The sequence below is a fragment of the Vanessa cardui genome, chromosome Z (assembly GCF_905220365.1).
Source record: "Vanessa cardui chromosome Z, ilVanCard2.1, whole genome shotgun sequence".
In the NCBI taxonomy this organism is placed as follows: Eukaryota; Metazoa; Arthropoda; class Insecta; order Lepidoptera; family Nymphalidae; genus Vanessa; species Vanessa cardui.
The window spans coordinates 3,658,157-3,685,742 of NC_061154.1; the positions used below are offsets into that span (position 1 = coordinate 3,658,157).

Below are 27,586 nucleotides of genomic sequence, written 5' to 3' on the forward strand. Positions count from 1 at the left end.
TAAAGAAAGGCTGGATACAATTAAAAAAAATCTTATGTCACCGTTGATAGGTTAATCAGTTGATTTATTTAATTTATAACTTCATGTTTTAATTATTATCTTTTGCAAGAAAATTTTGTTTTATATTAGTGTATTAACATTAATTACAGTAAAGAACAATATATATTTCTGTTTTAATTTGTTTGAAAAAATTCAACGTACATGCCTCAATCTGAGTACTGGCCATTTAATAAGCCCGTAGAGAACAGTGATGTCGCAGGAGAACCCTCTTTCTTAGTATGTATTATCTAATCTACATAATTAAAGAAGTTAGTATTATTACATCGATTGTAGATCGTCAAAAGGTTTAGTGATGTTGTCTCAAAAACTGTTGTACGCCACGCCAGTAAAACACCATAAATTCTCTCTTTATTAATTCCAAAAGACTTCGACCTTATGATATAAGTGCTGTGAATAAATACATGTAACAAAATTACCGGTTTTTAATACTGACTAATACCGGTTTCTTTATTTTTATTTTCACTGTCGAACTCGAAATTAATGACCTACTAATTATAATAATTACATATATATTAACACAAATTATCTCAATGAAAATAAAGCGTAGTGTTTGTGGAACGCTTCAACTACTAATATCGTATTTATATAAAAGAATAGGTAATTGATTTATATACAAGTGCATATAATTTACAATATATGAAATATAAGAAACGCTTTGTAATAATGCTCGGTTCTACCCCACGCGAGTTTTATAATGCTCGAGCTGCGTTGGCTTCGAAACTTATTCTTGTTTGATGAAAATATTTGAAATGAACTACGAATTAAATTGGAATGCAGTTAAACAACAAAATATTTTACGATTTAATCAGTCACTCTAAAAACAAATGAAACCGAATTTTTAATTATGATAGTTACTCTGATTTCCACGCGTTTTTTTAAAATGTAATTAACTAAGACATTTATTTATTATGTGCTAAAATTAATTTGAATATAATAAAACTAAAGATAAATAATAAATATTCAATTGTCTTTTTGTTATTTATAATAATGATTACTATTAAAATTAAGTTTCTTTAAAATCATTTCGGATGGTATAAAAAAAAATAGAATAATAATTATAATATAAAATTATTTTGCATATTTTATATAAATGCCATTTCCGTATATACATAAATACATTGCTATTAGATTAATTATTGAGCTTGTGAAGGCGTAACTAATGACTATTTATAAATGTTTTCAGCAAAAACAGGTAGGGGTTATGGAGGACGAGATGAAGGAAATGCAGATGGAATTAGCAGCAATGAAACGAGACAGATTATACTTGAATAATCAGAATCCAGCTTGTGGAATAGTTAGTCTTATTCATACATTCTAATCTAAACATATAATAAAATTGGAGTGTCTGTTTGTAATATTAAAATAGCCCTTTTTTATCAATGCATGTACCAAAACAACATTTTTGTACAATTTTTGTCGGTCTGTCTGTCTGTTTGTTCCGGCTAATCTCTGGAACGGCTGGACCGATTTTGACGGGACTTTCACTGGTATATAATAGAGAGTAACTTAGGCTACAATAATATTTTTTTTTGTTAAATTCAAATGAGTACAAGATCGCATGCAACGCAGCTAGTTGATAATAATATAATAAATGTGAATTTGTATTAAGTTATTTAAACAATGGCATGTGATTGGTACATTAGTACTGTAAGAAGCAAAAAAATTTAATACTCCTGATCAATTTCGGCCAAGGCGGCTTTTCTCAATGGAGAGTAATAATCTGCGCAGTAGATATTGTAGCAATCAAGTGCGAATTTAAATGTATTTGTAGTACCGTCAACAAAAAAATGTCTTTTAATATTTTTAGATTTAAGCTTTCCTTTTATGGTTTTATTGAAGAGGTTTTATTAAAGTTTCAGTGTATTATTTTATTTCTTTACAGGAATCTGTTACGGATAAAGATATAGCTCTCTATGAAGGTTCAATGAAATCTCACGGCGAAATAGATTTTAATGCCATTCCTCAGGTTTGTTTAATTTTTTCAATGATAAAAATGAATTTTTACTATTTTCATATCTACAAGTAATTTCCATTTGCTGTTTGGCAACGTGTGAGTTTGCGATGAATCAAGTGTTAGGTACTGGTCTGACGAGAAACAAACATCCACCTATTCACAACTTTTGCATTTATAAATAAAGATTATAATAAAAAAAAAATATATGAGTCGAGATGGCCCAGTGGTTAGAACGCGTGCATTTTAACCGATGATTGCAGGTTCAAACTCAGACAAGCACCGCTGATTCATGTGCTTAATTTGTCTTTATAATACATCTCCTGATCAGCGGTGAAGGAAAACATCGTGAGGAAACCTGCATGTGACAAATTTCATAGAAATTCTGCCACATGTGTATGCTACCAACACGCATTGGAACAGCGTGGTGGAATATGTTCCAAGCCTTCTCCTCAAAGGGAGAGAAGGCCTTTAGCCCAGCCGTGGGAATTTACAGGTTGTTGTTGTTGTAGATATATTAAAAAAAAAAACTTTTTACACGTAAACGTTCTTACTAATTCAATTTACATACGCTAGTCACAGTTTCCCATATCTTTCGCACAGATAAAGACAAATATTATGATCGTATTTTATGGTAATGCAAATATTAATATGGCAGATAAGGAAAGAGCCTGTAATAAAAAAATAGCAATTACGGTATTGTAAGTAAATGCTTTTTTAGATATCAAGGTTACGTGAGGAGTTAATAAGAGCTAAAAACGCGGCAGACGAGGAGAGATTCGAGAGGGAGAAGTACGAACGTAAACTCAAAGACCTGGAACTAAAACTCAATAACATATGCGGACCTGAAATGATGAATGTAAGAATACTTGAAGTCGTCACTACATATTATGTAACAAAGTCCCAAGTCCCATCTGTTTGTATGATCGCGATAAGCTCCAAAACTACTGAACGGATTTTGATGCGGATTTAACTAATGGATAGAGGGATTTATAAGGAAAGTTTAAGTCTATAATTTATTAAGGTTTTTGTGTTAATCATTTGAAATTGAACGAGAATTGTAAAACATGTCGGAAAAAACAATAAAAATATTTACATACACAGAAATACATATAAAATCTAATTTTAAATATAGATCGAATCATAATTTAGAAACTGTAATAAATATATATATTATTAATAAGACGTGTTGTAGTACAGGATTAATAGATTCAACCGTTTCGGAATGTAGTAGATTGTATCGAGATGACCCAATAATAAATGTATTAGTTAGTTATTTCGTCACTTATAATGGTCACCGTTTACTCTAAAATATTCTCCATATTTCTACAAGCATTTTATCTTATAATTTATATTGATTTATTTCAAAGATTAAAATGAAATAAGAAAAATTAATGGATATACCGATTTGATAAAGAGATACTACTTAAGAAAGTCGCTGTGTATTCCCTGTTTTCAAACGATAATATCTACTTTACAACCTATTGTAATAAGTATAGTCAGGTGTTATTCTTTAAAGTTATTTAATATTTAACGTTCGTATAAATTGAACACTAATTACCCTCAACTGGGTAAGACACAACTTAGATGTAGCATCGCCAAATCGAATAAAATCGATTACTGCCTATTAATACAACCAATGAAAATAGCTCCCTATCGCGCCTTTCGACGCTTTTGCCAATGACACAATCTAAGTTGTGTCGAACTATTTACAAGCACTTTTGAATCGTCATTTTACAATTGAGTGAAGCTACCACCGATTCGGAAAGTAGATTCTACCGAGAAGAACCGGCAAGAAACTAAGTAGTTACTCTTTTTTAAAAAAAAATACAAGTCTAGTTAGTTAAATTAATATATCCTGCTTGGAAGTCAACAGGTATTAACTCCGCGCTTTTTTATCATCTATAAAATCTTGTATCGGATAATATGCCTTTTTTACGAATGTATTTTTATATAAACGGTTTGAATTTACGAAACGGCAAAGTTAAAAATGTCTGCGGAATTTTATTTTAGCACCAGATACCTTGCACCAAGAAGTATTTATTGACTTTGCGGAGTCGGAAACTTGGCATTATAAGCTTATCCTCACTTCCAGTGCATATACAATGATTATCACTAATTTTATCAAAGTGATCAATGCCATTGTGAGTGAATATACATAATATTGTTGTTTTATACATATATTCACAATTCACAACAAGATAAGATTGATCATGGCATTTAAAATAATATCGAATGCATTCTACTTTGAAAGTAAGTCACTTTGTTTATGCGTAACATTTACGGAGTTATCTTTATTTGATGTCGACTTACATTTTCTAATTACTCCGACCGTGTGAATCTACAATAGCAATTCAATGCAAAGTCTCGTACCTAAAGATTCAGAGACCTACCTCACTTGTACCGTCACTATCTCATGATTATATAACACGATGTAAATAATAATTAAAATACGTTCAAACAATAGGAGTCGCGGAAATTTCCCAACGAGGAGATAACGACGTTGAAGAAGCAGCTTCGTGATATGAGAGAAGAAAGTGAAGAATTAAAAATGTCACTCAACGAGAAAATCGAAGAGTCTCAAGAGTATCGCGTTAAAGTTAGTTTAGTTTTGATTAATTGATTTTAACAGAATTCCCTTACACTTGGCAACATAATTTTGTACTAGTAGTTTTGCCGCTAACTTGGCGTGTATTGAAAAGATTTATGAGTAATTTCGAAACCTATGACAAGATTTATTTTGATTTCATTTCATTGAAACTGTCTATGTCAACTCACCAATTTAAACCTAGCACCAAAATTATGTATTCGCACGTGACATTGGCGAAATAATCTGTGCCTTTTTGGCACAAAAAGCCACACAAAAATATATAATCATGTATTCATCATAACACTTATTTAAATTATATTTTTAATGTCAAATAGAATACGTTAGTTACAATAATATTGGAGTATGTCGGAAACAATTGACTTTAATTTTGTTTACGTTTTTTATTATTTTTCTCACACAGCCGTAGCAGTTTGTTTAATTTCACATTATAAATTATTTATTAATATAGTACTTCAATTAATTTAAATTATATTTATGTATATTATTGCTAGTTTATAGTTATAGTACATAGTTATAGTTGAAGGTGTTAGGTACTAATGTAACCCGTGTGTGTTATTCCAGACTGTAATCTATATCTGTAGTACAGTTTATTCGAATCGGTTGAGACTAAGCCGCCCAATAATATTAGTAACATTTGCTCTCCTTTTACATACGATTTGAGGTCGGCAGGACAAATTAGCATCTAGAAAGAGTTTTGTGTAATTTACATTATTTTGTGCAATAAGTGAAACAAAATGTTAACAATATTCATATTCTTGATTTAGATAAAGAATTACATCACTTATACAATGTTTGTGTCTTTGGAATTTTAATGGATTCCCAACACTTATAATTTCAACAATTTACATTTATTGAAACTAATTCTAACTTACACGTAATTCTGTTTTTCTATTTTGTGTTTGCCTTAAATATAGTCCATATATTGCATGATATTACACAATATGTTGCATTTCAATCTAACGTATTAAGAGCGTCACATACAGTAATATTGTTGCAGTACCTCCAAGCTCAGCAGCAAGTCGAAGAGATGAAACGACAGATCGATGTCATTGACTTTGATAATAAACAAGTTTCGGATCAAATACAAATTGAAATACAAAAGATGAAGGTATAGTATTAACTGTAGGCTTTTACGTCATTCTGTATCTATCGTTAAAACATCAGTTTTTGGTTATTGTTTATGTCCATCTAAAAATAGTCTATCCCGTAGTCTTGAATAAGTGTTAGTGATTTTTTTTAATTTTTGAGGCTTTTATGACGAAAAATATTGAAATAATATCGTTTTCCGTCTCCCATTTTGGCCGATAATGATAGTTAAATATTTACAAATATCCAGTGTTAATTCGTTTTTATAAATCATGCATTTTTGACAAATTTTGTAAAAAGCTAAAAAACGTGACAACTCGAAAATGGTTCACTTTTGGATTATGCATATGGGGGTTAAAATTATTGCAAATAGTTATCCCTATAACCTCTAAACGGATATACGTCGAATTACCAATAACCCTGTATACTGACTAGTAGTTTAGTTCCGCTCGCGTTTTATGATGATGATTGTTCTGTGTTAGACAAAAAAGTAGCCTATGTCCTTTCATGGAGTTCAAGTTTGCTTCATCCTAAATTTCATCAAAGCGGGTTGGTCGTGAAAGAACGACAAACAGACACTGTTACTATCGAATTTATAATATTTATGTAGATACCAGCTGGTAAGAAGGCAGGTTTTTCGTACGCCGAATAAAATGTGTATGTGATCGTATATCTGGTTCGAGCATAACTGTTATACTGTTGGAAAATTTAGATGCAGTTCCAAGAAAAGCTTCAAGAATTAGCCCCTTTACCTGATCTACTGAAGGGTGCTCAAATTCAGCTCCAAGAAGCGAAGCAGCTACAAAAGTTGGCAGAAGACAGCTCCGAACAGCTTTCAAACGAACTTCATCGGGTGAAGGAAAAGGTAATATTGATTTACTTATTAAAACTATAAAAGGTCTTCAAAACTGAATAAAAGACCAGCTCGTATATTGTTTTATGTCTTGTTTAAATTCTGTACAGTACCTACAGTACAGTACTGGTAATTATTTTTATTATTGCGATGTAAATACAATAGAATCAGCTATGTAATTATGTAGTTTTGAATAGTTAATGAATAATACAACAGTAACGGAAACATGAAGAATCAACCAAAGACGAAAGATTTGGACGCAAATTACATTAATTTCATCTATGACCTAAGCGTACTTCGTACCAAATTTCGTCAACATTGGTTTAGCGCTTTAGCCCAAATTCACATTAATGATCTTAGGATAGTTTATATTAAATAATCATCAAATTATGGGAAATATGCACTAAAACACTACCCATAGATATTTGCGGCGCCTACCATTTCTTAAATAAGGCGCCACCAACCATAAAAACTTATGATAGGCAAATGGTACATTGTGCCCATATTTACACCGGCACAGTCCTCCTTCAAACCGGAAAATGGGAACTAACTTGGCAATATATTATATACCGAACCCAGTGGTCTGACTTGATGAAAAGCCAGTAGAGTATGTGTTTAATTTCAACGAAATTCTGCCATAAGTATAGCGCATTTAAGCAGTGTGGCTGTATTAATTCTAAGCCTTCTCCTTAAAGAAAGGCCTTAGCTCAGCAGCAAGACAAGGCTATTATATAATATTTATTTTACACACAGCTCGTAATAGCCGTAAATAATTATAACATGGAAAAAGCAGACAAGCTTAAGGCGATGGAAGAAAATAAAGCGTTAAGATTGGAAACAGACGACAAGCAAAGGGAAATTGATGAACTGTCAAAAAATATAGATGATAACAAGTAAGGCATTCCCAGTAATATTGTATACGAGTAGATAGTAGATATGGCTGTCGCTTTATGTATTCGTATAGAGTATATATCTGCTCACACACTAAGGCGAAGATCGTCTTCGATATTAATGTGTGAGTGACGCTCTTACTTACAATATGTTTTAGTGTGAGTGAGACAACAAAAAATACAATTTAGATTATACTTGCTAATTCTTTTTTCAAATTATATTCTATTTAAGAGCTGAACTTAACTAGATATAAAATTTATAATTCACAAACTGTACTGACAGTGCAAACACTTTTAACATTGTATGAAATACTGTTAAAAATAATAAATGCTTAATTTATATATAGCGGAATTTTATCAGACACAATAAGTTGCACGAGGAAAAAGAATAAAAAAAAAATAATTAAATGTCAACAATAAAATTGTTTTATTGACATAAAATTATATAAAATTGTAAAACAAAAGGTTACTTGCTTGAATTTGAATTCAAGACTAATTTTGTAGTCGTAGTCTCGTATATTCAGATTTTAAAACAAAAGGTGAATGGAGCGCGTCGAACATCGTACTTAGGCAACAAAAGCGACTATCAAAATCATCGGAATCAAAAGCGAATGCATATGACCGGTAGTGTGAAACGACGTTGTCGTTAATACTTCAAAAGTATTGTTACTTTAATCTGACATATTACAAGCGTAAGCAGATTTTTGATCTCATGCTGAAAAGTCGTAGATGCGCAGAAACATGAACAATTATTTAAGCATTAATAAGCGGAAAAAAGTTACTGGCTGGTTATAGAGATTTAATTTGACATTAAGCATTTCAAAAAGGTTTTATTAGTTTAGAATGGAATTAAATTAAATACAAAACCTTTTTTTTATATACCCCAAAAAATGTTTTGAATTAACACGAAGTTTCTCAGGTGACCAACTAGTTATAATGTTGACAAATTGATAATTACAACACACACACTAGCGAGATTAAGCATTTTCTTTAAATTTTATTGTTCTTATTTGTTACTTCCTATAACGTTCCAAGCGCTTTATTTACTTTTGTTTTTTAGTTCGTATAGTTAAAAAAGCACATTTATAGTTATTCAGTTATGTGTTGTACTAACATACTAATATTAAATAATCTTTGAAAAGAACTAAACTCCATATTACTGATAAATTGTTTTAAGCTGTAAAACGATATTTTTGAAGTCATTTTGTACTGGGATATGGGCCAGCTAATGGTTAGTGGTCATCGCAGACATTGCCACTGAAATAAATTGTTACCATTCCATCAAGTAACTAAGATGTTACATCCATTGCGCCTGTAGTTTGTTCAATACTCATTCAAAGAGACATCAATCAATCCTCTCTTTGACTCTAAAATATAAAATGAGCGACTGATTCCTCGCTAACGTAAAGCCCTAACAGTAAATCTTAAGAATAAAAGTATCGATGTATATAATCCCAACAGATGCGTAATACTTCGCTTACAAGAGAAACTTTCTCAATTAGAAATGAGATACAAGGAAAAAGCAATAGAATGTTCACAATTGCTGAAGGATTTGGACGAGCTGAGACTCGAGGGTAGCAGGTCGCTAACGAGAAGTAAAGAAAGATCAGACTCGATGAGACGATACATGCAAACCCAGGTGTCAGAGCTAGAGAGACAGCTTATACAAAGCAGAGCGCAGTGCAGGGCGTGCCAGAAAGAGAGGGATGATGTGAGTACGAGTAATTTATATGATTTTTTAATGATGGTAACTTTAGTCTGTTCTATTTTTGATGGGCGTTATAAAGCTTAAGTTAAAACTCATGATATATGTATTTATTTTATAAATGCGTATAAGTAATTCTGTATGTTTGCCTGTCTGTACGTTGATTTTTGAACATTTTATAAAATTTGTTATGAGGCATGCTTGAAAACAAAGGCTTCTTATACCGAGGAAAATTTCTGTTTATCTTATAGTGTTGTTCACATAAAACAGAATTGAATAAACGTATGAGAAATATAATGATCGTAATTTGCTTCGTATATTAACACTTTATTTAATATCATGGGGATAAATTTAGTTATTAGGATACCTTTCATTATATTTAGTAGGCAGACTAACTGGTCACCTAAGTGGTGATTATAGGCAATAGACATTCCCAGTGCGCCACCAACTTTTGGAACAAAGACGCTATAACCCTTATACCTGTTGCGACACGACTCTTAATTACTTCTGCTTGATGGTAACTGCCCAAACAGCCGGCGATATAATTAATATTTGTCATTTTTTTTCTTATTCTTTGTTCTAATAACTTGGTCAATGCCACTGAGAGCGTTACAAAATAATGAGTTTGAAAATTATATTATGAATTGCGACATGTTTGATACTCAGTTATCGTGCTGCATGTAATCAGACGACGTACAAAATAATTGATTCGTGTATTCTGTGGATTAACATCATAATTAAAATTTCATTTAAGTACTGGTACTTGTAAGTACTGGTGTTGGTATGTTTTGTTAGAGGTTAGAGTTTGACACCGTTTGATCGATTACCATGAAAGCTAGTACATAACCTTTCTACGACGATGTAGAATGTATAGTTTATTTCGTGGTAGAACTTTGTGCAAGTCCATCTGAGTTGCTCACCCACTCATTACATATTGAAATCATCAAATGAGCCAGTGTCACAGGAACGCGGGACATTAATCTTATTTTCTAAGGTTGCTGGCGCATTGTCGATGTATGAAATGGTTAAAATTTCTCATAGTGCCAACGACTATGGGTGATGGTGACCACTTAATACAAGGTGGCCTATTTGCCTTCGTATATGATAAAAAAGTTGAAATTTTCCACTTCGGAACTTTGATACCCCAGTTTGTTAAATCTATTATTAAATGAATAAGCTAATAATAATTAATTTCCTTGAATTTTCATAAATGATTGTGTTAAAATATCGACTACTGGCCTAACACGCCAACTACTTACTAAAATCTAATCATAAAATGGCTATATTCTATTATATTTGTTGTTCACTTGTCTTCAAAAATACATCTAGAGTCCAAAACATCAGATTATTAAGTACCACGTAGCTTATTAAGTACAAATACGCAGTAAAAACGCTGTATCATTAAATTTCATGTGTTAATACGACAAAAACATCAGGCCAGTGATGAATGTTTGGAACGAAATATAGTTGTCATGTGTTGTTAATTATTTTTTTTATAATTCTAATTTCAAAATTTAATTACGCGTATGATATAAAAAGGAATAGTTTTTTTTTTTAATCACACTTGGATATTAATAGGTTTGTGTGAATGGGAATCAAGGTCGTTATCAAAGAAGGTTGTATACTATGTACAAACTTCTTTGAGGTTTATAATATGCTTTGTAACATACGTACTCCGCATAATATTATCAGAATAATTCGGTAAAACAATATTATAACGAATTATATGGTGAGGTTGCGTAAAAAGTTGTTTAACAAGATAATAAGACACGTGTATAGGCGTAAAAATGTGTATAACTCAATTAAATATTTTAAATAATTACGTTGAAGGTAAGGGCATATATTAGGTATATATGAATAATATTTATCATACAGATTAAAAATTATACTTGACATTGAATTAACTCAAGGTATTTCAAAAAATCCTAAGTTTATTGTGATCTGCATTTTATCAGGTTGGATCCTAATTTTAATCATTTATTAAGAAATTCGCTTAGTTCGGAAAACTGTAATGTTTGTTGCACTCCTGTTGCTTGCAAGCCCCGTAGTAAATAATATATGAGATTGCATCTGTGTGTGTACACATAGTCATGAGCACTAGGATATCTCCTGCCTTGATAGCTTGTTGTTATAACAGGACACAAGACAAGAGGTATACAAGGAGGTTTGTTTAAGGACCTTTTCGCTTTGTGACGTGACGTATACATGAATCTGCAGACATTAACAATCTAATATGATATGTATTTATATAGTTTTTTTTTTAAATATTAATACTAATTTACGCTCTGTACTTGGAAACCATTGGTCTTGAACTTCCTTTAAGCATATAATTATTCACTATGAAGGCTCTTGCGTAATTGGCTCGTATGCGTTAAGAATGACAAACGTGGCCAGATTCGGTGTAACAGTTATTATTTATCGACTTGTGTCTTCCAGGTACGTCAACGTATGCAAATTCAAGTCAACAATCTACAGGAGAATCTCGAAGTTGTCGAAATAAGACTCCGAGCGCTTCAAAGTCAAGTCGCGGCTCTGAAAAATACCTACGCAATAATTTTAGCAGACGATGATGATAATTGTGACGTCACGAAAATCATTACTACCTAAGATTCTTAAGAAACAGCCGTGGCTTCATATGTTATTAGTAATTTGATATTTTTTACGGGTTTAATAAAAATATTAAAGAAACTAGAAACAACTGTTTTTTTTTTTAATTAACAGCGTGGTAACAGCTCTGTTATATTATTAAGACCGTAAATCGATTCGATACAGCCTAAGGTCTTGTAATCGATATTTTTTTGTGACTTTTTGTAGTGGTTTTTGTTTAATTAAGTTATCGTTGTTTTGAAACGTTTGGAGGAATTTAAAAATAGGTCATTATATCTTAAATTAACTATAAGTGTGACAAAAAGTCAGAATAATTTGAATCCAATCACATTGGAATTGACCTTAAGCTTTCAGCATGAGACGTAAAAATAGTACTACGTATGGCCCTTCCAAATGAACTAAAAAAATACGTAGTCTAATCTTTAATGCTTTGATTATTAAAATGTATGGTTTAAGGAATCTTACAGCAAGTTTTACCATTAGTCCTGTTTAACAACCATAAGCATCAAGTTACAATATAGAGTGTTTTTTTGTTTTCATATATGACAACTCATTCATATTTAGACCATATTATGCACTTTACCGATGATTGTGACCCAGACAAGCACCATTGAATATGCATGTGCTTAATTTGTGTGTATAATTCATCTCGTGCTCAGTGGTAAAGGAAAACATCGAGCGGAACTCTGCATGTATCGAATTTCATTGAAATTCTGCCACATGTGTATTCTACCAATATTGAAACAGCGTGGTGGAATATGTTCCAAACCTTCTCCTCAAAGCAGTGGGAAATTTTGCAGGTTGTTGTTGTTGTTGTCATATTATTAGTAATATAAATGATTAGAGAATAATGAACTGGATTATTGTTTAGTATTATACTACACATCTAAAGTAATGCGAACTATTTTATACATTGGATCATGTTAATATGGTTAATTTGCTTAGACCTATGGTCAGGATATTTATACCTGACCCATGAATCTCGATAATTCCTTTTGAATAGCTATAGAAATATTCTTAACGTTCATGTAATGATATATATATCGTGTGGGAGTTTTCATTCGAACAGACCGATCATGCTGATATATTGTTACAAGAATACGAAAAACGCGCTTGTCACGTTAATTATCTTAATTGAAAGCGGGTGAACCTCCGACTCTCAGCTGTACCTTTACATAGTATAAAACAAAGTTGCTTACAGTTGTCTGTCCCTATGTATGCTTAGATCATTAAAATTATGCAACGGATTTTGTTGCGATTTTTTAACAGAGAGAGTGATTCAAGCTGATGGTTTTTGTATATAATACATAGACCATATATGTAGTAATCACTGACAATTTTAGAAGTTCCAGAAGTGATTTAATATAATGATCTATTAGGTACTATTGTATTGCATCCGTGCGAAGCAGTGGTCGCTAGTAATATAATATGCTTGGTAAAACCTTCTCCATGTCGCGCTTCATTTTTGGGTAAGTTTTGTGTAGAATAAATAAGTATAGTACGACACAACTTAGATGTAGCATCGGCAAAATTCGTGAAACCGATCGTATCCGAATTAAATACGCTATCCCAAATTTTAATTATTTCTTATGTGAATATGATATTTATACAAACGTAACAACTTGTAATAACATATGACCTAAGATATTAGTCGATTTGACACGTCGATTTGCTTTCTCGGGTTGAACGGACGCGTGAATCTATAGCGACGAATAGCATCTAATGGCGCTATATGGAGCTATTTCTATTGGTTGTGTAAATCAACAGTAATCGATTTTACGAATTTTGCCGATGCTACATCTAAGTTGTATTATACAATACATTTTTAAATTATGAATTACTAAAAACACAACTTATTTTACAGTTACACTAATGGATCTGTTAGATCTTTGTTTACATTCTCACTCATCGTGCAAACCGCAACGAATTAATGCAATAAAATACTTTACATGGTGAATAGTCCTGCCAATAGTTAGAGTAGATAATTTCCTATAGCATTTTTTTTTCCCAAATGCCGATATCACTTGATTTGACAACAAGATTCGTAAATAATATAGTAAGTAATTTAATCGTGTATATACCGAATAAAGAACAACAATTAATTTTAAATAAGGAAGAGTTCCATGTATAAACAATAAAATGAGTTTTAAAACGTGTTTTTAACTAGATTGGATTTTATGTTAAAGATATAGTTGATGTGAAGTCAAAACATAGCCATAACCCATCATTGAAAACATATTGATTATTGATATATTATTGTTTCTGTTAAAAATTACAGTTTTTTCTATGGTAAAAGTTGGCAGACGATAATATGGACTACCTGATGGTAAGTGGACACCATCACCCATAAACAATGACGCTGTAAGAAATATTAACTATTCCTTACATCGTCAATGTGGCACCAACTTTGGGAACTAAGATGTTATGTCCCTTGTGCCTGTAGTTACACTGGCTCACTCTAGTAGTAGTACTAACCATCATATGTTTCTTATTATTTCTACAGTGCGTAATAATTATAAATAATTAAATAATAGATTAAATTTCGTAACTATAATGAAAATAGCAATTTTGTCAGTTTGCTCATTTTTAAAATACACTTGCACTGAAAAAGTAGCAAAATCATTCGCGTGATTATAATTTCAAATCGAATTAAAAATTATTTTTGTAAAAAAACTTTACCATATAATGTTGTAGAGTGTGTTCTATCGATTTCGAATATGGATTCTGCCGAAAATGGTAAAGGAAACAAGTCAGACGTTTAATAATATTATATTTACGATTACGATTTTGTTTTAATTTTATAAAACTAGTTAATTTCTAAACGAATCAGTCTGAAGTCATCTTAGTCAGATATTTTGATACAGAATAAAATACTTGACATGAACTCTGCTCTACTTGATTACCGATTTCACAGTTCGATAATAATAAGTGATACGAGATTAATGTTCTCTTTATTATGTATTTTAAACTAAGTCAGGCAAGTGCGATTTAATGCCATTATCATACTTTAAGCGGTATACAGACATTTAAATTTGATTCTAACACAGACAAGATTATTACGCGTTATTTAACCGAGATGCTTAATCTAGTGCACCTAAGTAGCTAGCGTGATACGAAGGTACTAATAACAGCGCAGACAATACATAGTATACATATTTGTATTTATATACATTACGCGAATATGTAACGATTTTCGGATTTTAAACATCGAAATGATGGTTATTGTTAAATAAAATATGAAATAGACTAAACAAAGTCATAGTTTCGTTTATAACATAAATGTATATTGTTGTTGTAATCTATACTGATATTATTATTAAACCGAATTTGATGAAACTTTACGGACGATAATTAGTTGTAACATATAGCAACGAAGTATAATAATCGTATATGCAAACAAGAATTTGAGAGCGGAGATGAAAAGAGACATGATTACATAATAGAGAGTCAGTTGTCAGGTCATTCTAATCGGTTTTACCCCCAAAACGTGCAAATACCTATTAAAACAATATACAATGTATCGCAACATAGAAAGACACTTCAGAATTGTATGTCGTTTTAAAATAATAAGGATCATTTAACTTAGATCGTTTATAAAATTGTTTACAATTGAGCTAATTCAGTACTGGAATCATCAGAGATGGAGCGAAACTTCAGTGACTAATTGATGATGATGATGCTTTCGAATTCGGACAAAATAGTACGACACAATAGATTAGATGTAGCATCGGCAAAATTCGTAAAACCAATCACAGCCGAATTGAGTACGCCATCCCAAATTATCAATATTTATTTCTTATGCGAATATGATCTTTATGCAAACAACGTGTAATATCATATGACCTAATATATTCGTCAATTTAATACGTCGATTGGTTTTCTCAGGTTGAACTCTCGCGAGAATCTATAGCGACGAATAGCGTCAATGGCGCGATAGGTAGCTATTTCTGTTGGTCGTGTAAATCGGCAGTAATCGGTTTTATTTTCATTTTATTCCATTTTCCGATGCTACATTTAGTTTATGTCGTATGTAATACGTTGTATTGACAATAGTTCGTTAATGGTTAGTTTGGTCCGCAAGTCTGCGCTTCCCCCTCAGTAAAGCGTAATAAGCGGCACCGTTGCAAATGCTACTTGTAATCAACCCAACTTCGTCCGCGCCCTTGTATACCTTAAGGCCATACCTCTCATTTGTTCACTTAATGTCAAACAGTTAACCTTTTTTTGGGTAAACTATTTTTAATGTATGTTCTTAATTTTTAATATCGAGTTTGTACTCGTAATCCGATACTTCTTTACTATTTCATGCATTTTTTAGTCGGAACTCTTTGTTTTTTATATCGCTAAGGGAACTTTTTGCGGCCGATCGAGACGGTTCTAATTGCTTTAATTATATAAGGAAGTACCTTGTAGCCGTGAATGTAGGTTTTACATTTGTTTAACGAATAAACGCTCAACAAGAACACAATTCAATGTCACGTTAATTAAATATGTATCGATTGGCACGGTTTACCTCGGAGGATAATTAATATTGGATATATATTTTACAATTGAATGAGATTGAAAGAAATCGGAGCGACCCCAGGGAACTCAATCTTATTATAGGTAGGACGGAACCGACGTTCCACGATTGCTTCGATATTAAATTTTCTTTTATTTTAAATTGCTTTTAAAAGATTGTCCCTTCATTGATTTAGCAATAATTTTAGAATTTCAGCTGCATGTTTTGTCATCCATGTATGCTAATAAAATGTATCTGTATTCTATGATGTACACGATCAAATGATATGTGCTCAGGCTTGTATGCCATGTGCAAGCAAATCAAATTACTTTTACTGGACTTGAATTTTACTCAAAGTATTTCTTCTCTCGTAAGAAAATGTTTTAAGATATTTATTTAACACAATTAACAATTAATAAAATAATAATCAGACACTAGAAGAATCTTTAGGTATTAACTACCATTCGAAGAGACCTGAGCCTAATCTCCAGCCTGTCTTATCAGATTATCGAAGTGAGAGAGAGATAGAAAGTGTAAGAAATACTGGATCTCTTTATGATAGATTATAAGGTAAGATAGGTGAAAGCTTGATGAAGGATGATTATTCGAATAAAACAACAAATTCCACTCAAACACATATATTTCGGTTTGATTTTTTAAAACTTTTTGGTGCTCCATTTTTTATTTGTTTGTGTTTTTCATTAAATTATAAATTAATACTAATATAATAGTTATGGTCTCGCAAACAGGCACGGCCTCCCTACATGGGCAATCGGGAGCTCCGTGCGAATTCCGAGGCCCGGGCAATGAGCTCGGCATAATAAATAATAAGGTACAAAAGGAATTCAACGAAGTACCATCCGATGGTTTCCACACTCGCACACACGCTCCACACGACAACAGACTTACTTCTATAATATCACTAGCTATACAAAGTACGGCAAGGCCGCGTGCACTGATCTGATTGTATAATGTAGGTAACGGGTTCACTCGAAGTGCGAGCCCTTGAGCTTCTTAACGGCGTTGGTGAGGTGTAGCATCTCCGTGTTCAGTTGCCAGATTAGGGTCTCCAGTTTGTCCACCGAGTCGAGGACTTCGACGCGTTCAGTGTGCGGGTTGAAGCGCACTTCGAATGGTCGGGACATAGTAGACACCCAACGTCTGCACAAAATACGAATGTTAAATATTAATGTCAAAATATGAATAAGTCGTTGTAAACATAATCAAATTCTTCATTAAGACTTATGATATTTCATTTATTATGATTTGTTTTATTACCTGAATTTGTCTTTGGCATCTTCAAAGCTCTCGGCGACGTAATAGATGGGTTGGTATTCCTGATCTTGGTAGGGCTGTATCGATGTGGAAGCAGGTTCGAAAGGTCGAAGCTCAGGTTTGTCGCTAAGAGCATGAAGCAGTTCTCCAATAGAAGACAGAAGAGCAGCACCATATGCCTTCAGTTGTTGATTTTCTTTGCAAAGGCCGAATTCAACGGTAAACCAGTATACCTGGACAAAGAATACATTTTTCACAAGGATCCTCAAATGAAGAACAGACGCAACGGATTTTCATTTCGCAAATGCTTGGGCCCAAATTTAAAGATTCGCTCAGCTTAATTACATAAAAACAAACACAAGTTATATTAATTGATCATTATCTAAATAACTTACAGTTGAGAGCTTTTCAATTTCCGCGTCGGAAGCGCCAAGTGAGGCGAGTCCAATCTCCTGAGAGAATTGAGCGAAGCTCGGGTCGGCCAAAAGAGGAATGTGTCCAAGAAGCTCATGGATACAATCACTGAAAATAAACAAGTTATCTAGTAACCGACGTCAAAATAGAATTTCCCTCAAACTAGTTGCAACGTCAAAGCATGTAAATGACATCAGCTTGAATACCTCACACTAATAGCTTTTCATAACGAAGTTCAAGGCTGTTGTCAGACTTCTATAGATATATTTAAAGCGAAACTTAATTCGATGAAAGTAGCCTTTGATGCTTATAACAACGTCACGAATAGAGTTAAAACTAAATTAAAAGTCAGTCTTTAACAATATTATGATGCCATCACAGTGTCTCGTCCACCCTTGACTGAATTTGGAGAGCAATGAACAGAATGTTCTGCAGCGTGTTTTATTTAAACGTAACGAAGCATAATATAATACATTGCTACGATTCATACAAAATAATTGGACTTAATTTGTATATGACCATCGTCTGCTTTTTAAGATCACCTTCAAAAGATCGTCCAAGGTTTCTATCAGTTTAATTAAGTTAAATTCTTTACATTTGCAATATGTATTGTGTCTACACATGTTAAGGTCGATTAACGAGTTTGTTACAGTTTTACTTCCGCATCGAATACCTTAAGAACATGTCGTTGAATAAATTTTATTGGTGCAAAAAATTACGAGGAGATTCTAAAAATATACTATAATATTTGAATTTTGACACGATTTGAATTATCAACATATTTTAATAAATTCATAAGCAGTCTTCAGTCGTCAGACATATTAGGAATGCTTTAAAAATGTACTTACGGTTCAGGTGTGTGGAATGGCGAGTTGGCGTGGCGTACGTATTGCGTAGATTGGAAGACGCGGAAGGCGAGCGAAGCAAGGAAGTCCCGAGCTGTGAGCAGACCAGCAGCTGGGCGGAGTGTGAATCCGGTGTGCTTGCGGAGGAAGTTGCTCACATCTTCCAACTGCGGAATGCGGTGAGGAACGAAGATGTCAGCCGCCTGCAGTTTACCGAAAGCCGCCTTGTACTCCTTGCATGCGTGTTTTGGCATCAAGTCGAGCACGGTGTTGAATACTCGTTGCCAAGTAGCGTTCTCGGTTTCCAAGTAAGTGATTGATGGAATTGGGTCGCTGTACTTGTAAGCGAACGCAATCTCGGCGATTTGCTTCCTGCGCTCCCTGTAGTCCTTGTCAGCGAATCCAGGGTGATTCATATCGAGCTCAGGTTCGAATTTAGTCATAAGATGGTTGCAGTTGTCAAGATCGGATGCGTGGCGAGGGAACCACGGAGTCTTGTTGGAGATATTGTTATCGGAAATTAGATTCACTCCAGCGAATGAAGTCGATTGGCGAAGTGATCTAATAAGTTGCAGCAAGTTTATGCGAGTCATGCTAACTTTTACAAGAGCATCAAATTGATTTCCGGAGTCTTGAGAGGGACGAGTTTCGAGATGTTCTACGCAACCCTTGTAGTTATCGATTGTTTTAAGGATGCGAGCGAGCGAGCCCATGCCTTCGCGCATACGAAGAAGCAAAGCGGCTTGTTGCATCGCCTGTTCAGCTTCTGGGCTCTCGCTTGCGGCGTTTTGTAGGATTACTTCCTCTTCAGTAAGAGTATAATCTAGAATATAAATGTTTTGCTTGTAACTGTTACGAAAACAATATATTGACATTCATTGGATATAGTAGTACTACTACTAGTAGTAGTATAGTAGTAGTAGTACATTTATTCAAAACTTATTCTATGTAAAATGTAAAGGATAATAATATTAATAAACAAACCTTCGTCCCCTTTCTCGCCTCCGTCGTCATTATCAGCATCTGATTTAAATAATAAAAAAAAAATAAAAAAATGAAATATAAAACAACATAAAATAAAAAAAATGTTAAAAGAAAAATGTTTTACCAAAGTGACCATTTTTAGTTTCATCGTGTTGAGTGGCATCTTCTATGGTCTTCTCGTTATCGCCTACATGAGCGGCGTCTTGGATGAAATCAGAGTCCAAGCCAGAGTCTATTTTTAAAAGAAAATAAAAATAAAACATAAAATAACTAAAAATAAAATAAATGGAAAGGAAAATAATGAAAGAGGAAATAAAATTCTATCAAAATCGACATTTGAATATTACCATTGGCACGTGCACGAGCCTCTTCAAGCACACTCTGTTTGGTCTGTTTGACAACTAGTGTTTCGAAGCGGGCGTCATCTACGAGCGAGCGACGGCGAGATGGGTAGCCGTTCTATAAAAAAAAAGAAATGCAATTTAGCCGTGTTCCAATTCCAAATAACGCTTTCAGGTAAAAGCCAAAAATGTGAAGCATCGTTGATGTATTAAGTGAAGTGAAGGCAAGTCAATCATGCAAATGTAACAGGAGCCGATGAAATCAAATTACCTAATTTTATACGCGATCTTATTAAAGTTAAGAGGCCAATTAAAGTTTGAAGAGTATTCATTCACAGACATAAGTTCCCAACAAAGGGAAAGAGACAATTCAAAAAATACGTCTTTTAAATCCATATGATATAGCGGTCGTAAGGCATTATATTTCATGTGGGAGCAGGAATTGCTTTTACTGAGTTCCTAAGCTTATTTCCTGAGGTCGGGCGTAAAGTGCTGCCATTACACCCCATCCCCCGCCGGATCTGAGATGGAATCACACAAAGGAATCTCACTTTCTGGACCGCTGCGTCTCGATGGAACCAATTATATGTCGAGTGAACTTTTGAACAAGCCAGAGTGACTTAAATGGTAAAAGCCTTTCACAAGTCGCTCTTTGCAATGGACACGTTGAATTAAAGAGATTATCATCTACAAGTTAATTAAATGAAACGATTTATAATCGATTTCATATTATAATCGAGAAAACTTTAATTATAGTTACAAATGATTAAATTATCGATTTTAAAGGGTAATTAAAGTTATTTTGTATTAGGATCAAAGTTGGTGGCTTATTATGAATACTTTAATTAACATTATAATATAATCATTATGCAATTTTATTCGATAACAACACTTAAGTGTAAATATTAATTTAATTTATCTCTGTTATTAATAATAATCGATTTATCACTCTTGATAATTTGCATTTCCACATTTTTATTGGTTTTACCAATATTTATGTCGTATGACATTTATTTTGCTGCAAAACTTTTATCTTTTATTTTTGTATCACGTAATAACGAGTTTTAAACATATGTTATACATAATTTAATTATGTATTACAGCATTTAAAAAGTTTACAATTATATAAGTTTGCGTAACAATCAAAAGTAAAATACAAAGTGTAAGTAATGTTTCATGTGAAATTAGGCTAAGTGCACCAATCAAAATCATTTCCTACGAGGTTCTGGCGACATGAAGAGCGGCTTGTGGGACTTGTTGAAACGCATGTCGCTTTCATGACGGCGTGTTAATTGTTAAATCGTTCACCGTACCTTCATGACACGGGAAAGTGAACCTTACTGCATATGCATTTAGACTTTAATTTTGTCATCTTTAGAATTAGGCATAATATATGGGTAAGTTATTGAGTAATACTTATTAATTATTACCCAATCAAATAATGAATACAAAATAATGTAATTTGCCTTCGAGATTTAAATATGGAATTTGAATTAATTCGAAGGATGACCACAGGAAACACAGCTTAAATTCTTATCTAAATTTTCCTTTAACATAGTGTTTGTAATTGTTTTGGTACGGCCTCGGTGTTTTAGGAATATATCAGATTTTCCTCAAACATAACATGTGAATAAGAAATAATCGAATTTCAAAATAACGCATATTCGAATCAAGACTGATCAGAAATTAATATTTGACATTAACAGTAAAGATGAGCGCATGGAAATTGTAATGATGTTCTAATGACGTCATTTTACAGTAATCAAGGGTAATTGTCCGGAGGTGTTAAGCTGGTAGTGAGCAGCGCGCGGGCGTTGAGACCTAGCATTTTCCACTAGAGTGGCTACGGGTCTATGTGTGTCAAGGGTTACTAATCACACGCTTTTGTTACCTAGCCCCTGAAACGCGACAAGGCGATAAGACATACTTTGAATGACGTGACTATATAAAAAATTATATTCTCCTTGCTCTCTTATTCAGGCTACCAGAGATTGACTTCTAAAATGTCAAAAAGGTCTTTAAACCCTTACTTTCAAAGCTTGTAAATAATGCGTCTAAAGAAGATCTGATCAGTACAGAGCCCATATAAGAATGAATTTGATAGCGGGTGATGTAATTTCTGACATCTTTCTTTTGTTAATCGTCGATCATGAAATATATCGAATATGTATGTAATTAAGTAGTTTTACAAACGAATTTGTTATATGAAAAAACATAATTTATCTTTACAAACATAACTTTTCTTTAAAATGATGTCTCGCGTTTGATATTGTGCCGAAAACGCAGAGAGAATGCAAATATGTTCTTAAGCATCGATCTGTAATTCCATACCAACTCTATAGTGTCCTTACTATTAGAAAATCTAGGTTACAATGACTGTCATTAATTCTTTTGTGATTTATTGTTTTTGCGAAATGAAATATCTGTTGGAGTTTCGATTTATATAATTACTGTTTAATTAATATAAATTGGTCGGACTTTACATAAATATATTACATTGTTAATATTGCCTTAATAATTTCAAAGCAATGTATAACTTGTATTACTGTAAATAGTTATGTAAAGAAATTTACTTCCGTCATACATGCGTTTATCGTTTGTAAAAATTGTCGTAAGCGAGTGCGGAAATATAATTGTGTTATAGGTCCGGCTAACTGGAGCGGGCTGGGATCAGAATCCGGTTCTATAGCCTTGTACACCGAGTGGCCACTTCACCGCTCCAATCCGGCGGCTAATTAAGCTGACCTGCCACCCTCGCTATACTTAACTCATTATATAATTCATGCAAATTAAATGCGTTTTCTTCGGCTATTTAAAATGTTTTCACCTGAGTAATGTGACCTCTTATACGTATATAATAATATAGCGTTCATTTTTTAATCTTTAATATTTATTACGATAGTTAATATATTAATTATATTCCATTTCCGATACGTGCGAATTTGACCGCGAAATCATCGGATGTTTTAATTTATAATTTATACGGAAATTCGGGTTAAATTTTGTTCAATGTCATGAAATTATTTTACGTTATATTGCGTATGTTATTTTAAAAATATTAAGTTTAATCGAGAATAATACCATGGATACGCACGATTGCAGATCTAGCTAACATCTTAGATTTTTTTATGTTAATTTGACCGCGACGAACGACCTCGTTTGGTCAAGGGCATATCGCAGCCTCGAATTTGTTTCAAACATTGGACCGAATCTTTCGCGTGTTCATTAATTACAAACATATTATAAAGAATTAAACAAAACAATGTTTTAAGATTAAATTATAAGACGAATAACATCGTGACAATACTTTTCCGGCGGTCATGTCACTCGATATGATTTCAACTATATTTTCTGATTGCAGTGTTGGTGAGCGTCGCGCCTCGCATACCGACCTTCGATGGTCAAGGAAATACAATCATTCAGCCACCAATTATAAAATATACGTTAATCATAACACGTCAGATACGTTAACGTGAGACCTGATTTTCGCAAAGCACACTATTACGAGTAATCAATATAATATACATCGCAACGCTCAACAGTTGAAAGTAATTCTGCGAGGGTAAATGACTGTTTACTTCAAAACAAAGATACAATACGTGTTTATATTTAATATATAACAATATAATCAATACTAACTATTAAATTCGCAATATTACTTCGCATTAGCTCAAGTTGTTTACAAAGCAACTATTTTGGTCATTTTTCATTGATGACATCGAGTTAGTCGTGGTTGTAACTGCAGTTACAAACGCCTTGAATATTGACAATGGTGATTAATCTCGACGATAATTATATATTTATTAACTGCAAGTATATTCTCGTATACAAAGAGAAACAAAATCATAATAATTGTTCAATTATTTTCTAGATATTTATTAAGTATTTCATTCGATGAAGGTTTTTAAGTTTAGTGTGTTTTTATAGAACAAAGTTCTTACGCGATTGTTATATCATAGTTCAGTCTGTGTTAATGTGGGAAAGCTACATGGATGTATAGAATAATTAAGGTAAGCGCGTCGTCGGAACGGAAATCAAAATTACATGAAAAGAAATTGTAATTTTTTAATTGTATGTCGCGTTTCCAGTGTGCATTTTTTATTATTGTAAAAGTCAGGAGCCGTCTTCGCGCGCTTTCACACGATTTCTTCGGCATTCTCCCTTTAATGTCATGTGTTTATTGTACGCGAGGCGGCGGAGTTACTCAATATTTTTATTTACAAGCATTTTAAAGTCAATCTATCGTACGAACTGCTGTCATTGTTGTGCAGGAACATTACAAGGCTGATAATTTTACGACCAAATAAGCAAATAAGATCGAAAGAGTAGCGTTACAAATTTAAATTATATTTTTTACGGATCTAATCTAATCATTTTGTTTAAAGTATATTTTTTCGTTAATCTATTGAATGAAACTTGGCCCCTATCTGATATTCGATGTACTGTTGTTTACATTGCAAAAAACTACTTAATATTGCGACTCTCATTATCGGGTAATTATTTTGGAATCACGCAAACTGTTTGAAGGTACTTTGGAGGTGTTAACGATTATTTTATTGTTTGTTATCTCGTATAACTCGCGTAAGTACCTAAGTATTCGTATCCAAGTACACGCACGTCTAATTTACGGTAAAAACTTATGTCTGTGCATTGTATCGCAACCTAGTTATTAAGAACAACAATCAGTTAATGAATTTAATTAATACATGTACAAAATGCGATTAACATTCCAGGGAAATTCAAACGGAGTAAAGTCGTTAGGTGTAATGAATGAGTGGGAAATCATTAATTAGTAAGCGCTTTATCTTAAGATGGACTTTGGGTTTCGGATTCAGCAAGCAATTATTGAACATGCGTTCAGTAGTTGAAACTAAAACTCGTGCCACTTTGACACAGGTTCGATCCGAGAACTTTGGGAGATGAAAGCAATAGCAAGCGGGTTGGTGACGGGTCCTCACCTCAATGCTGTAGGATTTCTTGATGGCGAACATTTCGCGGTTCTTCTGGGCAGCGGCTACGGCCATTGCTTCACGACACACCACTTGAAAAAGGAGAGCCTGAACTGAAGTTCACTGCGCGCTTAGCTAGCGTACGTCTGCGAGAGCCTTATGTCTCGACCACGGGCTTATGCCTGTCTGTCTACGACTCGAGCTGTCGTATTACGAGGGCTAACTAAACTTTGGATTGCAAACAGACCAATGCATGATGACCGTTCGCAAGAACAGTTTAAATAGTGTTCGTCGCGCCTCCCACCCCGCGTGCCTTTCGTGCGCATGCGTCACGGCCTGCGCCCCGCGCGCTCGCGCCTTCGAGTCCTGCGGCGAACCGAACCATCGCGCTACCACAGCCGCCCTTCGCACCCTGTCCAAATGGTCCATGGAATCATCAACACCATACATTTACAATTTTCTTTGTTCTTTATTAAAAAATTACAAAAAAAACCATAAAAATTTTTGTTATTTTTCTTATTCCTATTGTATCAAATAGATCTTTATTTTATTATGATGTCGTTCTGAATTTTTATGCGCCAATTAGGTGAATATTATAATGTTTAGTAGAGACAATTATGACATGTATCGTCTATTGATATTTGGTATGATCGAATAAAAAAACCCCGTCTAAGAAAATTAAAACAATCGAGCGTTAAAAGTGAGTTTCATTTGTTTTAATAAAATATTTTATCGAAGCGAAAGTAAAATAATTTTGTCAAAATAAAGATACTGAGTAATAAAAGTCGAGTGCACATAGTAACAGAACAGCTGCTATGGCTTAAAATATTCTTAACAACTTTCAACATTTTTAATTAATTTGAAATTAGGATCCGGTTGTTTTCCTGAGGCCGTTATAACATGAACCTGGCCTTATTGTACGAGGAAGTAAATTTAGTTCATCGTAACTCGGAACAGGATATATCAAAGTGCGTGTTTCAATGACTTTATTATTACAATATAATAACGAAGCTTTTTTTATTTCGCAATAGCTTGTGACATATTTTTTTACAACTGAGAACATTGTTATGTGGCTAACGTTAGCACCCTGTCACATTGTGATTGTTGTAATATATAACAGGCTGGATAAGATTTAAGGATTGTGTTATGGTTCTATGTTCAAATACGAATTGGGTAAATTAAAAGTGAGACATAATCTTTTCTTAAGATTTATCAACAGATTTTTTATATGTAATTTTTAATGTGAGTTTCGAGAATTAATAAAAAATACACCATAAATAGTGTAGTAGTAGTAATATTTAAATACATAATGAACGTTTCAATGCCTAAAAAAGTGAACAAAAAACAAATAAACAGTTCACATTATGTATAGTACATGATATGTATATAGAGTATGTATTATTTGCACGTAGCATATTTTATTTAAATTGAATGATATTGTAAAGAATTCAATATGGTAATAAAATAAAACGATCATTTAAACATTAATAAGTGGCGGTATTGAATACGACCACAAATTGGTTACTACGACCAATAATAGGTAAATCACATAAACACACAATATTCGATGTCATCTTAAACTGACCACATTTACGTCACGCGGGGTTTACCTTTCAACGGTGAAGACTCGAATTCATGACCCCCATCGGTACCTACGTCAACGTATTTGCATATATTTTATATGTTTTCGTGTTTGTCAATAAACATCGAATATATTTGAATGATTATTTCATTCTTATCGTACATTCATTTTAATGGAATTCCAATTCGATTTGACATGAAGTGAAACATGTATAGTCTATGTATTACGATCATAAATTCGTCCTCCAATTGTAAAGCGGGTGACAGCCTTCAACTAAGCGCCGTAAAAATTGCTTTAGTTGAAATAAATATAGCGCAAAAAGTTTTTAAGCACTTAGTATTTTTACACAGAGTATAAAATTAATGCTATTTATTTATGTTCTTTAATTATTGTAGAAATTAGGTACAACTTCAGATAGAATTAGGTACAAGAAAACCTTGAAAGCTATTGTCGAAGAAAGATAGAAACCGAGTTAATACGGATATTTATTTACAAAGTATTCATTTTTAAATGCATTATAATACCTTTTGTATAAGCGATTCATCATTGTAATAAAATATATTGTTCTACTTTTTGTACAGGTAGTATAGTAGCAACCTAACAAACAATAATAATATGTCTAGTATCTGAAATTAATTAGTAAGATAGTAACCTAATACGCTATAGATCCTGAGTTTGCTTTAAAAGATTTTTGTTTACGACAGTATAATTTCGGTATCAGTTCGAAATAAAAAATATTTACTGTTTACACTTTTTCTAAACGTGCGTGAAAGGCGCTGGTCTTGTTTTTACTCTATTTAACCGACTTCAAAAAGGAGGAGGTTCTCAATTCGACTGTATTTTTTTTGAAGAGCGAAGAAACAGAGAGTGCAGCCTTTGTTCGCGTAGACATGTGCGCTATAATTTTATTACAGTCCAGTTGCATACATTAT

General features: G+C 33.0%; 2 protein-coding genes and 1 long non-coding RNA gene across 3 annotated transcripts; 2 read left to right on the forward strand and 1 right to left on the reverse strand.

Moving 5' to 3' along the window:
- The first annotated feature begins 69 nt into the window (after nucleotides 1-69).
- Nucleotides 70-11,818, forward strand: LOC124543205 (outer dense fiber protein 2-like). Its single transcript, XM_047121319.1, has 10 exons — nucleotides 70-276; nucleotides 1,244-1,354; nucleotides 1,943-2,026; nucleotides 2,733-2,870; nucleotides 4,479-4,610; nucleotides 5,620-5,730; nucleotides 6,421-6,573; nucleotides 7,315-7,454; nucleotides 8,913-9,162; nucleotides 11,593-11,818. The coding sequence occupies exons 1-10, from the start codon at nucleotides 202-204 to the stop codon at nucleotides 11,761-11,763; spliced, it is 1,365 nt and encodes a 454-aa protein (XP_046977275.1). The 5' UTR covers nucleotides 70-201; the 3' UTR covers nucleotides 11,764-11,818.
- Nucleotides 11,819-16,886: 5,068 nt separating this feature from the next.
- Nucleotides 16,887-25,358, reverse strand: LOC124543014 (tyrosine 3-monooxygenase). The gene is made up of 8 exons (XM_047121008.1): nucleotides 25,082-25,358; nucleotides 20,130-20,241; nucleotides 19,907-20,014; nucleotides 19,783-19,821; nucleotides 18,802-19,621; nucleotides 17,935-18,061; nucleotides 17,543-17,772; nucleotides 16,887-17,425 (listed from the first exon to the last, which is right to left on the reverse strand). The coding sequence occupies exons 1-8, from the start codon at nucleotides 25,145-25,147 to the stop codon at nucleotides 17,251-17,253; spliced, it is 1,677 nt and encodes a 558-aa protein (XP_046976964.1). The 5' UTR covers nucleotides 25,148-25,358; the 3' UTR covers nucleotides 16,887-17,250.
- Nucleotides 23,651-25,167, forward strand: LOC124543015. Its single transcript, XR_006967425.1, has 2 exons — nucleotides 23,651-24,133; nucleotides 25,020-25,167. It is a non-coding gene; the product is annotated as an uncharacterized LOC124543015 (long non-coding RNA).
- Nucleotides 25,359-27,586: the final 2,228 nt, after the last annotated feature.